The 16,896-nt window shown below is 41.5% G+C and overlaps 1 protein-coding gene across 1 annotated transcript in view; it reads right to left on the bottom strand.

Moving 5' to 3' along the window:
• Positions 1–4,701: 4,701 nt before the first annotated feature.
• The window catches only part of LOC310702448 (uncharacterized protein), a 28,755-nt gene continuing 16,560 nt past the window's right edge, over positions 4,702–16,896 (bottom strand). Inside the window, exons 8-14 of the mRNA XM_083493931.1 lie at positions 14,164–14,394; positions 13,964–14,094; positions 10,298–10,490; positions 9,011–9,302; positions 7,536–7,906; positions 5,893–6,063; positions 4,702–5,013 (exon numbers count right to left, since the gene is read on the bottom strand). Coding sequence (XP_083350057.1) covers positions 4,888–5,013; positions 5,893–6,063; positions 7,536–7,906; positions 9,011–9,302; positions 10,298–10,490; positions 13,964–14,094; positions 14,164–14,394 — 1,515 coding nt within the window. The 3' untranslated portion in view covers positions 4,702–4,887. The remainder of the gene's footprint in view (positions 5,014–5,892; positions 6,064–7,535; positions 7,907–9,010; positions 9,303–10,297; positions 10,491–13,963; positions 14,095–14,163; positions 14,395–16,896) is intronic.

Below are 16,896 nucleotides of genomic sequence, written 5' to 3' on the forward strand. Positions count from 1 at the left end.
CACTTCCTCATCTCCAGTTTAGATTACTGGACATGGTTACCTTTGCATTTGTTCAACAACAACAACAACAGCAACAACAATAATAATAATTTATTTATATCCCACCCATCTGGCTGGGTTGCCGCAGCCACGCTGAGCGGCTCCCAACAGAATATTAAAAACACTTCCTCATCTCAAACATTAAAAACTTTCCTAAACAGGATTGCCTTAAGATGTCTTCTAAAAGTCAGATAGTTGTTTATTTCTTTGACATCTGATGGGAGGGCGTTCCACAGGATGGGCGCCACTACTGAGAAGGCCCTCTGTCTGGTTCCCTGCAACTTCACTCCTCACAGTGAGGGAACCGCCAGAAGGCCCTCAGAGCTGGACCTCAGTGTCCGGGCTGAACAATGGGGATGGAGACTCCTTCCGTGATAGAAGGAGGAGGGTGGAGAATGTCTGCCTTTCAGTCTCCATTATCTTTTAAAAAATACTTCTGACTATTGGTCTCCCAAACCAAAATTTCACACCCCTGTTTATGCTTCATTACTCCCTGCCCCTCTTTAAAACAAAAACAAAAAGCTCAGCCATGGCATTTCTCCTGTTGCAAAATTCTGCCCCTTCCAACCTATCCTCCAGTTCATGTTGTGATTGTTTTCCACCTTGCTTTCTTCTGCCACCTTCTCTTTGGACCTTCATTGCCACATCATTGTCCTTTCACTTCCACCTCATCCCCTGCTGCCGAAGCCATTCACTCTCTCATTGCTAAGACATGTAATGCCCTTCCTCAAATCGTTACTCCGGCTCCACATTCTCTTGAAGGTCCAGCACAATCCCTCTGCAATGCTCCAAGTCCCAATTGATTCTGACTCCCTCTCATCCACCAAGTCTACTTTTCCCAATGGCAAAAAAGGAAGTCACAGTGCAACTCTATGCATGCCTATATGGGACTTACTCTCACATAAATGGTTATAGGATTGCAGACTTACTCCCTGTCTCAGAGAGTCAGGAAATTAGGGGTAAAATTACAGAAATGCCCAAAATGCCTATGTAGCACTTTAACTTATGTCCCATCACCAAAATAATTATTCCTGTCTTCTTTCTGTCTTCCCTTCTGAATGGGCAATCAGGGTTGAGGTGGAAAGGTAAAGAACCCCTGTATGGTTAAGTCCAATCAAAGGCAACTATGTGGTTGCGACGCTCATCTTGTTTTTCAGGCCAAGGGAGCTGGCATTTGTCCACAGACAGCTATCCAGGTCATGTGGCCAGCATGACTAACCCGCTTCTGGTGCAACGTAACACCATGACGGAAGCCAGAGTGCACAGAAATGCCATTTGCTTTCCTGCTTTCCTGCCACAGTGGTACCTATTTATCCACTTGCACTGATGTGCTTTTAAACTGCTAGGTTGGCAGGAGCCCACCCCATCGTGCGGCAAGCCCAAGAGGCTCAGTGGTTTAAACCATAGCGCCACTCTTTACTTCACACCCCTACCAGCAGATAAGCCCCCTGTGTTGGTTTCACAAACAAAGTGGGGGGTTTTTTTGGGGGGGATGTATGCTGTGCAATGCTAGGAGTCCAATGCTAGGAGTCTTCAGCTGGTGAGGTTCCACAAAAACCACACTGTTCATCTGCCAGGGGGATTAACAGTAAAGATGGATCTGTCATTTTCAGTGTCTCAGTTTCTAATTTTTCCAATCTGAAATTCACTTCTTCACATTCCTGCAATTATTCTATTAAAAAAAGCCATGAAAATTGTTCAGCCTTTGCAAATTCTTAAAACATTTTTGAATGTGGTTTTGACTAATACACACATTTTTTTGCAAGCAATTTGTCCCAGAGAATTAACTTCCATATGTTATTTTCACCCATAATTTCATTTTTATGCACACCTCCCTCTAACATATACATTTTTGTAATTGTTGTTTGGAAAACAGCATCACAACATTTGAAAAAGCATGAATTATGAATGCCAACATTCTGCATGCCTGGAAAGGCTTGCCTAAATGTTTTTAGCAAGTGAAGACACCTCATTGATGCCAATTGGCTGGGTGTTCCGAGGCGTGGGTGATGCGGCACTAAAATATCAATTTATTACAAACGTGGAACAAGTATTATATGGCACCTGTAACAGTACCAGATCTGCAGATTGAAGCAGTTGTGTGGGCACATTTGGGGTAGGGCAATCCTGCAGATAAATTGATTTCATCAGTTACCAAAGGTGAGCCATCTTAACAGTCCCACCACCTGTCAAGGCTCAGGGAATACTATCCCTTCCCCGGGGGCAGCCAAAAGAAAGCAGATAATGTGAAGAGTCCTTACCACATAATTTATTCAGTATTCACAGAGAGAGACAAAGGGATGTAGTCTCTATGCCATGATGGCATTGCTCCAAGTCCCACTCCCCTACATCATCCCTATTCTGTATCACTCCTGCATAGGCTAATCTGAGCTTTCTGCCCCAGAGCTCTTTGTTTTACCATCTGCAATACCCGCCTGGTCCTGGGAGTGGGGGGGTGTCAGGAATGCTTTTCAAGGGCACTGAGTCTGTCAGCTGTCTCTTCCCTGGTGCTTCTTCTTCCTGCTATTCCTCTTCCAATATTTCCCAACTTTTGCCCTCTGCAGCCTCTGAAATATGCCCCTCTGCAAACCACTGTTCTAAATCTATATTGTCCTCCTGTTGTGAGGAACATTCAAGAGGAGGGGTGGCGCCCCCCACCATTCCCCTACTGAGGTCCAGCTCCTGACACCACCATTGCAGGTGAACCCATCGGTAGCAGTGAACTTTCTGATTTGATCCCAAAAAGGGTACAGTGGTACCTCAGGTTAAGTACTTAATTCGTTCCAGAGGTCCGTACTTAACCTGAAACTGTTCTTAACCTGAAGCACCACTTAAGCTAATGGGGCCTCCTGCTGCTGCCGCGCCACCGCCACACGATTTCTGTTCTCATCTGAAGCAAAGTTCTTAACCTGAAGCACTGTTTCTGGGTTAGCAGAGTCTGTAACCCGAAGCCTATGTAACCCGAGGTACCACTGTATAGCCCATTTAAACCGTGTAAGAGCCCATGGAATTCAATCTTTCTCTCTCAGCTTCTCATTGCTCATTTTAAGTCCGTCTGCAGTAGTTACTCTGACTCATGAACCACCCTTGTCGAGAAAGTTAATTAACTCTTTTACAAGCACAGGGCAGGCTAGCCTTTAAATATTACCAGCTTGAAAATGTTTTGCAATGCTGTGTAAGCAATTAAAAAGCATTTCATCGTTGTTGTGTTTTGATGCCCAAACCTTTCCAGGCCAAACGACACTTAACACGATGAGCTGCACTTTGCAGTGCTAATATGGTTTGACATTCATTTCAGCATCGAAGGATTAAGAACCATTTTGAGAGCGCTGCCGTCCCTGAAGCAGAAGCAGGTGCTTCTTGTTTACCCCAGCAACACCAAAAGGTTGTTAAGGGAAGATATTGACAAGAAGAAAGCAATTTGTTCCAGCCGGGGAAGAGCTATAGTAACTTATCCTTGCATTCGTAATTCATTGTGACACCATATGGAACTCCTTTTGGAGCAGTGATAGGGGATATATAGATAGCATTTGATGTTGACACTCTCATTTGATACGCAAACCATTCAGAGAGCAAATATTCTTAAAAGAAGTCAGGCTTTCTCCTTCCTGTGTACGTGTTGAGTCCTTTTTGCAGCATCAGGGTGACCAGATAAAATGATTCAATAATATTTCAATACTTCTTTTTTTGGAATATTTTTTGCAGCCATTTTATAGACGGAAGTGGGTGGTGTGAAGGCAGCCTCATCATCATGTCACTGCTGACTTGAAAGGCACATAGGGCATCGGATTGTGACCCACAGTATCTGTGCACAAGTGGTTCAGACTTCCCCCAAATCTTTACACACATCTCAGATCTGCTCCAGAACCTTTGGAGCAAATCTGAGAGGAGGGGAGGGGAGACGAAAGGAAGAGGAAGCCTGATCACGTGACACTGGATGCCACCCACTGTTTTCTAGCAAGATACTTCCCCGCGTGAAACATTTGAGGCAAACACCTGTAGGGTAAGTGTGGGGTTGGGGTGGGACACTTGCAATGTCCCTCTGTGTGTAAGCTACATCATTCCTTTCCATGTTAAGAGTGTAAAATCCTCATTGCAACTGGAGAACTCTGATAAGACAGGAATCCTGATCACAGGAGGATTCTTAGCATGTTCTGCTCCCTATCATGACATTTCTCTTCTGACTTTCAGTTTAAAATCTATCCTCCATTTTGAGGAAAACAAGAGTGCCAGTTATATAACAAATCCTGTGTACACACTGTGTATTTAAAGAACATGACTTTCCCCACAGAATTCTGGGAACTGTAGTTTGCCCACCACAAAGCTATATTTCCCAGCACCCTTAACACCCTTAAAGTATACAACACCCAGACCTCTTGGAGGGAAATCATGAGCTTTAACTACATGGTGTATAAAGCCATGTTTGTCATAGTCCATGCCCTGTTGCAGCTGTGAAGTGCAGTATCACCTTAACGTCATCAAAATAAGATTGTCACAGGAGCCATTTTTTCTCCCAGAATATTCATGGTGCACATAATGTGCAGAGGCCTAGTTCTCTGATAGAAGTGAACAACCAAGGACCCCAGGGAATTTCAGGGATAAGAAAATGGAAACTCAGAAAGTGTTCCTGTTTGAAGAAGAATAAAAGATGAGTAGCTAAAATTAATTCTTTGACCTTTATTAATGCAATCTTCGAGGAACTTGTGTTCTTTGGGATTTGACGGTCAACAACTAAGCAAAATAATCTATGTGACCATCACAGCAAGCTGTAGCAGCCCAGTCATGTCAGAGTCAACAAAACGCAATTTGCGTTCTTTCACAGTTGTGAACTGTCCAGCTCAGAACATCTCAAGGAACCTCACTGAGTATGTAGGGATGTGGAGGATCCTTCTCATACCACCTGCCCCAAAGTGTCACCGTTAAGACTGGCTTCGATGTACCATTATGAGTAACCAGCTGTCCATCACTCAAAACCTAGTTGAGAACAAAAAGAGGAGGGAACGGTTACAAAGTAATAGTTGCACACAATATCAATATTATAGGTTTTATGCAACATAGCACTAAAGTGAACATTCGGTTAGAACAATAATTTCCCTCGCACATTCTCCCCCCATCCCTCCTTCTGCACACGTGTTCCTCTTAAATCTGTTCTGAAGGTTTTTCCCAACCCTCCAGATCAGATTTGGGCAGCGCTTTTTTTCTTTAAAAAAATGTTTAGGGGTACTCTCATTTTGACAAAAAATAAATAAATCACCATTTCATAGTTCAAATCAGGAAAAATAAATACAGTAAATGGACAAAAGTACAAAGATTCACAAAATGTTCAGGGGTATGCATCCCCCTGCATCCCCCCCGAAAGAAGCACTGGATTTGGAGATGGCGCAGGGTGTGTGCTGGAGGGGAAGAGAAGGAAATTCTCTTTGTGCTGGTGCTTCGCTTTGCACTAGTGGAACCATATAGGCAAATATATGTAGAAATCCATTCAGAAAAGTGAATTATCATAGAAGGGATGGAGAGATCTGTTTCTCCTCTACCAAGCCAATTGGTAGAAGACAATTTTTAGTAGGCCAGTAAAAATAATAATAATCCATGCTGGTAAATTTCCTGGCCTAATAACCAAGGCCGTATTCAACAGTCTCTGTGGCCCCCATAGATTTCCCTGTACAGCTGAAGGCACAAGAGAGGTAGCATGATTTCTTTCAGAAGCCCACTCTTATCCTGAAAAGGCTACTGAGCCATCTGAACTTTGTTTATGATAATGTCCTTAAAGGAATTTGTCTCCATTCTGATACCATACAGCCACAGTTTTTTTCCATCTCAGCCAGAAAACATTTGCTAGAAGCACCGCCCTACCTGAAATTCTCCAGGCGCCAATTGAACTCCACTGAGCAGGACTTCTGGGAAGACATAGTTAGTGCTAAATGTGCCACTGAGAGAAAAGAAATCAAAGTGGGTATGAGCAGTTGTCACAGGCTGGCCACAGGTCTGTTGGTCTGCGCTTGCACACTTCAGCAATGTACATATCTAAAAAGAAAAAGAGCAATGCATTGGGAGAGCGCTCAGAATAAATATAAATTTTACTGCTGCTGTACCATCACAACCATGGTGCTGGTTTAAAATACAACCAAGTTGGTTACAGTATAAGAACAATAAGAACTGTTGCAGTACTAATACAGTATTATATGAGCTATATACCCTCTATATACCCAGGTGATCACCGCACTTTGCAGGTGAGGCCTTCCGCAGATACCATCTCATCAGGAAGTCCATTCTGCACCATGTAGGACTCAGGCCTTTAGTATTCTTGCACTTAATAATTTGGAATCCCCTCCCCTTCAACATTAGACAGGCTCCATCTCTGTTGTCTTTTTGGCACCAATGGAAGACCTTCTTTCTCCAACAAGCATTTTAAGTAGAGATCTTTCCCAGTCCATATCTGTGTTGGAATTGTTTTTAAATATGCTTTATTATCAATTGTGGTTTGCTGCCCTGGACTCCTTTGGGAGGGAGGGCAGGCTATAAATTGAATATAAATAAATAAATAACCCGCCCAACTGCTCACTCAGTTGATTCAAGAAGTTTCCTTGATGGTGTTAGCTGCAACAAGAACACCCTACAAATGTCAAATGTAAGAAGTCAAAAGCCAACATTGATTTCTTACATTTGACAGCCCTCACCTAGTTTCCAGTGTACTTCCACACACAACTACAGGCACATTGGTCTCCAGAATTATGAAACAGGTGCATATCTCATTACTCCAAAACTAAATAACTAAACATACTAAATAAAATTACAGTCTTAATTATCAGTGACAGCGTTCCATGGGGCTAGAAGGCCATATTTAGACTGTAGCCCTGTGCACACTAACTTTGGAGTAAGCCTCACTGAACTCATTAGAACTTTGTTCCAAGTTCACCTAGCTACAACCAAGTTACTAAGACTTTGGAATTAGGTTTTCTTCTTTCCTTTATTCTGGGCACGAGCCACCCAAGAAGGAAGCACATATTTTTGTTGTGTTGTTGTCCTCCGTCTGGGGAAGCAATGGAATTCCAGTAATTTAAACTGGAAAATTAAATTCAACTCTCCAGCTGAAATTTGTAGGAAATTACAGTGGTACCTCAGGTTACATACGCTTCAGGTTACATATGCTTCAGGTTACAGACTCCACTAACCCAGAAATAGTGCTTCAGGTTAAGAACTTTGCTTCAGGATGAGAACAGAAATTGTGCTCCGGTGGCGCGGCAGCAGCAGGAGGCCCCATTAGCTAAAGTGGTGCTTCAGGTTAAGAAGAGTTTCAGGTTAAGTATGGACCTCCGGAACGAATTAAGTACTTAACCTGAGGTACCACTGTATATTAAAAGTGCTTAACTTGAGCCAGATCATGTCCTATGTTTCTATGGCAATATACGGCAATATATCTAGAACTTCCTCCTCTCTCCCCTCATGAATAAAAATGAGATCCCACCTTCCCTCATAAGAAGAAGATAAAAAGAGACCTGTAAGTAGTAATTTCCTTCGACCTCATGAAGGCCGTCAAATGCACCTAGCACATACACTTCATTTTCTTGCTTTTCTGTCATTTTGTAGCTCAAATGGCAGCAGAGAGCTCCCTGGCAGATGGTAAGATTGCCAGCTTCTTTGGCGAGTTCAGAGAAAGTGTATTCATCAAAGAAAATCAATCCTGTGAAATCACCATCTTTGGGGACCGGTTTGATAGTTGTGGCATACGAGCTCCAGTTCACAGGGGCAGGATGGGTAGGAGAAAGAGATGGATGGGAATCGAGCTCTGCAACCAGAAGATTCCCCTTCTCTGATTCTGCATCATAATGATATGCTTGGGATCCATCCGGAGCATAGATTCCACTGCCTAAGAATGACACAAAACAGAAAGACAGAAGCAGCTGCTTCATATTGCCCGTCCTGTCATAACCGCAGACAGCACCCATTTAAGTTGACCAACACATACTCTCACATACCCAAAACCCACATGCTGTACTCCTTTCAATCTGGGTGTGATGATTATCACTTTGTCAGGCAGGAGGAACGCTGAGACGAATATCCTCATTCCCAGACTTAGGATGAAACAGATTTCTTGGTCCAGACTCAGCCCAGTGAAGAAACAAAAATTAAAGCCTCCAGGTGGCATCGCTGACAACCTGATCAAGCAGAAGTTCTGCTACAGCTGGGGCCCAGAGGCTCCTTAGAGCGACTAAAGGCCAAGTCAGAGGCAAAAATTGTCTGCCTTTGTTTAAAAGAGAGCCAACTACAGCCCAGTCTTTGCCATCAGAAGTCCTATGAACTTTTCGAAACCTATTTTTGGAAAGGGCATACTAAGCACACCTCCAGTTGTTCTTTTTATTGTGTATTCATAATGATTTGTGTTCATGGTGGTATCATGATAATATATAATGATAATGGAATATTAATTATTATTAATTATTATTAATTAATAATTATTATTGATTATTATTGATTATTGATTATTATTATTAATTATTATTGATTATTATTAATTAATAATTGTTATTGATTATTAATTTATTATTTATACCCCGCCCATCTGGCTGGGTTTCCCCAGCCACTCTGGGCGGCTTCCAACAAAAGATTTAAAATACATTAAAAGTACTGTTGGCATCTACTTCATTTCCAATCAGTGCATGCCCTTCTGTAATCCTGCAACTTTTTATGCCGCAAAAGTTCCAGTTTATTTTTTTGTCCCCATTTTGTTATGCTACAGTGCAAGTGATGCAGTAACATTGGGGAAGCACCATCTAATAAAACAGAATGATTTCTGGACAGCCCAGTAAAACTCCACCATGAATGCTTTATTATTGCATCAGTGTGACCTTGCAGAATGCACCCTCAAAAAACAAAAACAAAGACATCCATCTGGAGGGGTCTTAAGAAGGGAGAGGCCAGCTAACTAGTGTATAACTAGTTATACATAATCTTATTGAAAACTGTATATTACCTGTCATTTTCAAGCTAGGGCTATGGGTATTAGATGCCAGGACATTGACACGCATGCCCATAGCCCATGCTGAATGGAATTCAACGGCAGTCAGATGTGGGAGAACGTTCATCCAAGCTGTTGGGAAGAGGATGGTGTCCACCTGCAGCTTGCTCACCAGGGTCACCGCAGGGTCATGGAACAGAATATCAAAGCAGGTGAAAAGACCAAATTTTCCAAAGGCAGTATTGAAGGTCACCAATTCAGGTTCTGGAGGGGAATCAAACTGGTGTTCTGACATAAAGAGATTGAACTGTGGAAAGATAACACATTAAAAAAACAAAAAACAAAACCACCACCCACACACCATTAAGGTACTTGGGTATATTAAAAAGAAACTATTGTACTTAAAAGTGACCTGCAAAGTGTACTGCAAGTTATTTAATTTTCATCTAAATTAATGAAAAGCTAAATAAGGAAGAATGGATACCAAAACTTATGGAATAGGCAGAAGTGGCAAACTTACCGGAAGAATAAGAAATCAAGATAACAAACATTTTATAAAAGAATGGAAACGGTTTATTGAAAATTGACAGATAAATTGTAAACAGGTAAGAACATTGGCAGGATTGTTGTAATAACCTGTAGTTTTATAAGAGTATATATTTAAAGTAGATGGATAAATGAGCAAATTAAGTTAATTTGGATATGCAGAAGACATAAAAAATCAATATAAGGAACCGCAGAAAGAGAGGGAAGTCAAATTTTGAAATGTTAAAATGAAATTAAAATTAGTGAAATATATAAACCTGAAAAGCATATTTTATTTTTATTTTTAAAAAAGCTAAATAACATTCTTTTTAAAACTGTTTTTAAAAGGTTTTATTTTTGTTTCAATTGAACCACCTTTCGGGGTTGTTCTTTCTATACCAATGCCATCAGTGTGTTCTTATACTATTGTGTAGTCTGTACATAAATTGTTAATAAAAATACGATCATTATTATGTATTCAATGTACTAGTTGCTTCCCACATGGGAGCCTCTAAATGACTTGCAAAATCACAGGAGAATAACCCATAACAGAAAAATGAATAATAGGCTGTGTACAGTAAAAGGAATACAATGGCCCATAAAATGAACAGAATAAAACAGCAGCAGAAGACATCTTCAATAGACAGCAAAATGTGGCATGCATCCTACATTCTCTTGCCTTTTCTTCCCAGTTCATAAAACAATTCCACCCTATACAATATTATAACTGGGGGGTGGGTGGGGGCCAATGATACCCAGTTTGTAAAAATGAATTACCTTGTGGTAACGTGCCACGAGTTTTCCATTCGAGTCCATGACAATATTGGTGTTGTACTGATAGTGACCATCACTAGGGCATTTGGCATCTGTGTGATTGCATGGTTTCTTATCTCCCATGTTGGCAACCAGATAGATAGAGTTGTGCCTCGCCAGGCAACTCAACCTTTCTTGCACTGGGGCAGGTCCAAATCTAAGCGGAGAAAAGCAGAGAAATGAAGGACTCGGAGGAAGAGAGATCCGTTGGTAGACCACCTAGTTGAATCTCCTGAACGGAGGGGCAACATGCTAACATTCATAGCAGAGTAGCCCCATGTTCCTCCAGACTGTAGGAAATAAAGGGCCCCTTCAGATTTCCATTTTATTACACTTTCAGGATGATTTGTGCTAAGGATGACATCAGGGCAGTTATATGCCATCCTGCTTTCAATATTGTTTAAACCTGCAAAGGTTTCAGGGCTGTTTGGACGTCCCATAGCTTCTAACTGAAATCCCACATCCTTTTACACAAATGTTCCAGTTTTTGTGTTTTTGTTTTGGTCCCACTTTTGTTGCATCATCGTGCAAGGGTGCCCCTCCCCCCCCCCAACAGCACTAATGCAGTGATATAGAGGAAGCACTGCAGAACAGCCAATAAAGCGGAACAATGCGTGGGTCGTCCCCTAACCCACCACTAATGAAGTATTACTGCATCAGTGACATGTTGCAAAATACCCATCTGGAGGGGCCCTAAATAGATAGAAGGTAGAAAACATATTCTGGGCCACACTAGACCTTACATAGAGATAAATGTCGCCCAAATTTTTCAAAATGAAACGCAGCCACTGGAAGACGTCAGTTAGAGGAATGGGGATGTTTGATCTCCAGCCATTTATCCATTCAAAGTTACCTTATCTGAGCTGTTATTTTTCTATCTGTGGGCAAAAGATATGTATACAGGCAACAATTTACAGAGGGATTGCGTTCTGAGGCACCACACGCATTGGCGGGACTTGTGTAAAACCAGCTCACCCCTTTCTGCCCTACTCCTCACTGCCCCCTTCAAATGTCAAAAACACCATGTGCATCAGTCGATGCATGTGCTTTGAATGTGTGCAAATGTGTGCAAAAGTTGTCTGTCCCAGTAGCTTTCCCCTTGTGGTTAGAAAAATAGCTTGGGGGAGGTGGGGAATTAAGTGGACCCTCCCAACATTGCTCCTGTATCCAAGCTGGCAACATCTTGTTGCTGTTCTTCCTTAAAGGCATTGCAGCATCCTTACCTTCTATGTAGCATTTAATATGACCCTCAAAAGGTTCAAGCAAATGGGACAAAACAACATGTTGCACATCAACATATATAACTGCAGCACAACAGCTTTCTCTCTTTTCTTAAAAAGTTGATTCCACAGTGGGTGGCTGAGAACTGGGGTGGAGTGGGGTGGTGGAGCTTAACCTCCTTCTCCACTCCAAATTCCTTCCACCATCACCCTGCCAGCACTTTGCATTATAAGCAAAATCTGTCTGTTAAGTTTCCCATTCTGTTCTGCATTTATGTAGCATAACCACCCATTCAGGGTTATGTGATATAAAAATAAATAAATAGCTCATCTCAAGCATCACACGTCACTGTGGATGGTTTCAGAAGCTAGTTTATTTTATTTTATTTTTTAAACCCAACATTCTGACATTATGAAGCCAAATACTGTACAATTACATTCCACAACCAACTAACATTTCTAAAGTGTTTATTAATAATAATAAAAATACACAGAAAGCAGGGAAGTGGTACTCTTCCCAGTTGGTTTCCATCACAGCCTCCAAGTGCAATCTTTCTCGCTATCTTTTATGCCAGTTAGTACATTCCTGCTTAAGTGAACATAGCTTCCTCTAAAAGCCTTCCCACACAAAATATTTATTTTTCAACTCATTTCCTGCTCAGCTGCTTATGATATCCATCACAAAATGTTTTTTTTAATGAAAGCGCCCTCTCTTTTGTTCTGTTGCTCCTGGCCCTCAGAAGTGTGCAGTTGGAAGCTGTGATTGAAGCTGTAGGTTTTCCACAGCCAAGAAGTAAATATTGGCATATTATTTGTAAAGCATGTATGTTTGGGTGTATGGGGTGTTAGGGGAGAGGAAATACCTCTGCTGGGGAACACCTCATACTCCTTCTGTCTGGCAAGGGCTCTCCATTGCTTCAGACAAGAGTCCTTCCTAGCCATAGCTGCAGATGCTGGGGATTGAACCTGCGATCTTCTGCATGCAAAGTGAAAAACCACCAATGCTCTGCCACTGAGCTCTTCCTTAATAGCTTCCTTCTGACCTATCAAAATGGCAGCCCATACTTGCTCTTGCTTTTCCATTTCCTCATCCTCCTTTCCTAAGTGCTCTAGGAAGTATGGTCTGGTCATTCTAACCACAAACACCATCAAAACAAGGGAACAAATCACTGTGGTGTCATGGTTAGAGTATTGAATGTAGATAGAAGAGACCCAAATTCAATAATAATTTATTATTTCTACCCCGCCCATCTGGCTGGGTTTCCCCAGCCACTCTGGGAGGCTCCCAACAGAATATTTAAAACATGATAAAACATCAAACATTAAAAACTTCCCTAAACAGGGCTGCCTTCAGATGTTTTCTAAAAGTCAGATAGTTGTTTATTTTCTTGACATCTCATGGGAAGGCATTCCATAGGGTGGGCGCCACTACCAAGAAGGCCCTCTGCCTGGTTCCCTGTAGTTTCACTTCTCGCAGGGAGGGAACCACCAGAAGGCCTTCGGCGCTGGACCTCAGTGTCCAGATAGAATGATGGGGGTGGAGATGCTCCTTCAGGAATACTGGGCCGAGGCTGTTTAGGGCTTTAAAGGTCAGCACCAACACTTTGAATTATGCTTGGAAACGTACTAGGACTATGCAGAACTAGCAAAACTGACATATAAGCTATGGGACAAGGATAACTGTGACTTTAAAGATGAATGGAAACCCTTTACAAAGTATTTGAAGACGCAACAAAGTGAACTGGACTCCTTGGCAGGTTTTGAATAAACATTCACAAACTTTTTATTGATAATGATCAGCTAAATAGTTTGAGGATCTATACAACTTTGTAACATGCAGAAAACAGCAGTCTCAGAGAAACCAAAGACTGGAACTGAGGGAAGGAGGAAAGGGGGAGGAAAAAAGAGGGAGGAAAAATGGGGGGGGGGGACAAGGGTGATATATTTTTGGATAATACGTTTTTTTTAAAATTTTGAATATTTTTTTTTAAAAAAATAGATAAAATAAAGGTCAGCACCAACACTTCAAATTGTGCTTGGAAATGTACCGGGAGCCAGTGTAGGTCTTTCAGGACTTACTTGTTTAGTGACATAGCTTACGGGCTAAGCTTGAAACAGTCACCATTTCCCAGTCTAATCTACTATACAGGGTTTTTGGAGTCCTGATTTTGATCCTCTGCCTGCCCATCAGCCATCTAGATTGTGAAGTCCATAAATGTGACTTCCCAGCAGTTACCAGGTGCTTTGGAGAAACCTATCGTTCTCCAAAACAACTTTATTTGAAGCTGTACATACATTACAACACCGACCACAAGGATGGAAGAAGCCACCATACTGAAGTGCCTTTATAGGGTGTTTTTTCATTTTGTTTTTTAAGGCTGCTTATGAAACCAACAAAATCCGAACACACCTTTTTGGGTCCGTACATGGAATCCAGTCAACCTGCGGATCAGGTATGTTTTCAAGGTAGGGATAAAGTGTTTCTCTTGTGAATCTGAAACCATATATGGCATCTTCAGGAGTCACAATGATGTGTGCACCCTGTCAAAAGAAATGATGCTGATGATCTCTCCACCACAGGATAAACCAAGTCACTTTATCAAATAGTACCTGCTTTGCGGCCAGTTTGATGGCCTCTTCCAAGACATCCATGTTCTTGTTCATCAGTTTTAATGCCTCTTCAGAAGAAACAGGCTTTGGGGTGGGCTTTGCCAGTACGACTGAGTGCTCGTATACTGCTGCAATGTATTTGTCCAAGGCCGAGGCCCCTGGGTCCAGCAGGAGGAGATAAACAAAGACATGCCATGGGGATGGGAAAGAAATCATTGCTGGGCTCGTCTGCTGCAAAGAGGAAAAAAGTTCCAATAAGGCTAAGAAAAGAGAGGAAAAGGGATGGCAAAGTCCACACTTGTATCAGCTGACTTGTATCACATGACTATCATGTAGATTATTTCATCCCTTTCTGGACTCTGGCCAGTTATTTCTGTCTGGACTCTGGACAGTTATTTTGAAACTAAGAGTGTTTCACAAGATCAGCATTAAAGAAATTGACAGTTGTACTTTTAATCCTTTTTATGCACCATATATCGCCCCTTTGTTTTAGTCCGAAATGGAAATATGGAAGGAGGTACTTCCTGAAAACTGCTTAGATGAATCAAGCAGTTTATAAATTTTGTTCTTTTTTTAAGGAAAATCTGTACACATGGGCTTTCTTCTGCTCTGAGTAAACATGCATAGTGTTGTGCTTTTAGCCTTATTTCTCTTTAAGAACAGCAACTAATATATTCGACACTTTCCTCTAAACATGCTTCTGTAATAACTAGAGACTCTGAAAAACAGGTTTTCTTAAAAATGGTAACTTCCTGTTATAATCTTAAATACTCTTTCCTACATTCCTTATTTTATGGTTCTATGAAGAATAATCTAACACATTAAAAATATTAACTTTACCTGAATGTGCTATATGAAGAAACAGCTTAAACAGTTTCCAGTGTTTAAGTAGTCCATATGAAAGCTGTCAGAGCAAATGTATGTAACCTGACACAGCAGCAACCAAGGTGCTGCTTATATAAGGAAGCTGGGATTAACCCTTTAGCTGCTATCTAGCATTCTAACGAAGTGATCCTTGAAATATTCCATAGCAAAAAATACCATGTTTTCACTTCCTTTTATAGTCTTTCCTGTGTTTTTCCCCTCCTGCAGATTGCTACAAGAAAGGTCTAATTAAAACAACTTCACAAGTCCCATAGGAAAATATACCTTTACCTTGCTTATTCCTGCCAACCTAGCAGTTCGAAAGCATGTCAAAGTGCATGCAGACAAATAGGTACCGCTCCGGCAGGAAGGTAAATGGCGTTTCCATGTGCTGCTCTGGTTCACCAGAAGCGGCTTAGTCATGCTGGCCACATGACCCAGAAGCTGTACGCCGGCTCCCTCAGCCTATAGAGCGAGATGAGCGCCGCAACCCGAGTCAGTAACGACTGAACCTAATGGTGAGGGGTCCCTTTACCTTTACCTTACTTATAGGGTTAATACCTATGGATTTCAGGAGTCCCCCCCCCCTTTCCATTTACCCAGCACCATCTGAATTCTTTCTGTTTACTGAAGTGGGGAAATTTTGTTTAAATTCCTCTCTTCATATCACCATGAAGGTGATTTCCTAGTAGCCACAATGGCCTTTTTCAAAGGGCACTACCACTGAGGAAAATACAATACTTTGTAGAAGCAATGTTACAAATTGTCATCAACAGTACCACAGGCAAGGCCCATCAAGAACATGAAGATATCACAGGCTGTCAGAGGTTAAAAGTATTGATCATTCAAGTGCTGATCACAGCTCACAATCAATCAGCAGCTCTCCAAACCTGCAGGTGAGAGAATATACAGACATCAGATGGATTGTTGTTGTTGTTTAGTCGTTTAGTCGTGTCCGACTCATCGTGACTCAATGGACCAGAACACGCCAGGCACTATATGCCTGTTGTCTTTGTCCATGGAGTTTTCTTGGCAGGGATACTGGAGTGGCTTGCCGGTTCCTGCTCCATTCAGATGGATTAGAAATATGCAATCAACCCTCAGATGGTTAAATGCTGATTGTGCACTTTATCTACCAGAAAGATAAGCAAATTTAGTACACACCCTATCTCTTAAGAATGAAGGCTTTAAATGTTACTCAGCAGTTACTGCAGCAAATGACAACAAAATTCAGAGTTGGATTATTTTTCACACATCAAATGTGTATTTATTTATTTTGAAACTGCCATTTAATAGTTTATTTGTGCGCCAACAACATAAAAGTTGTTTTTTATTCAAGCTTTCTGGCTAGTTAATGATATGCCTCTCTTACACCCCCATTATTTCTGTCACAATCGTAAAAGAATTTCAGAAATGTCATTGTACCATATAATTAGTACATGAGAAATGCACATTGGCAGCCGTAGAAAGTGTTTCTTCAATAGCTGATATTCAGCAACAGAGAGACTTACATGGCAATTATCTTGAACAGGAGCAAGGTCAAGCCAAGCATTTCAAGAGGTCTCAAAGATCGGCCAGCTGCAGTGAGGCAAGCCATTTCCACCTAAGCTGCCTACCTGCCCTGATTCCTGGGCTTGTGTGCCACCCACTGCTCTAGTTTCTGGCAGGGCCTTGAAGAAGTCTGAAGGCTGCCTTGAGATTCTGCTTGGACAATTAGCTAGAACCGCCCTGAGACCTTCAAGTATAGGGCAGTATAGAAATTAAATTAATAATAATAATAATAATAATAATAATAATAATAACAACAACAACAACAACAACAACAACAACAACAACAACAACAACAACAACAGAAGGGGTGGTCATAAT

This window comes from Podarcis liolepis (genome assembly GCF_965112155.1).
Source record: "Podarcis liolepis genome assembly, chromosome: 3".
NCBI classification, from domain to species: domain Eukaryota; kingdom Metazoa; phylum Chordata; class Lepidosauria; order Squamata; family Lacertidae; genus Podarcis; species Podarcis liolepis.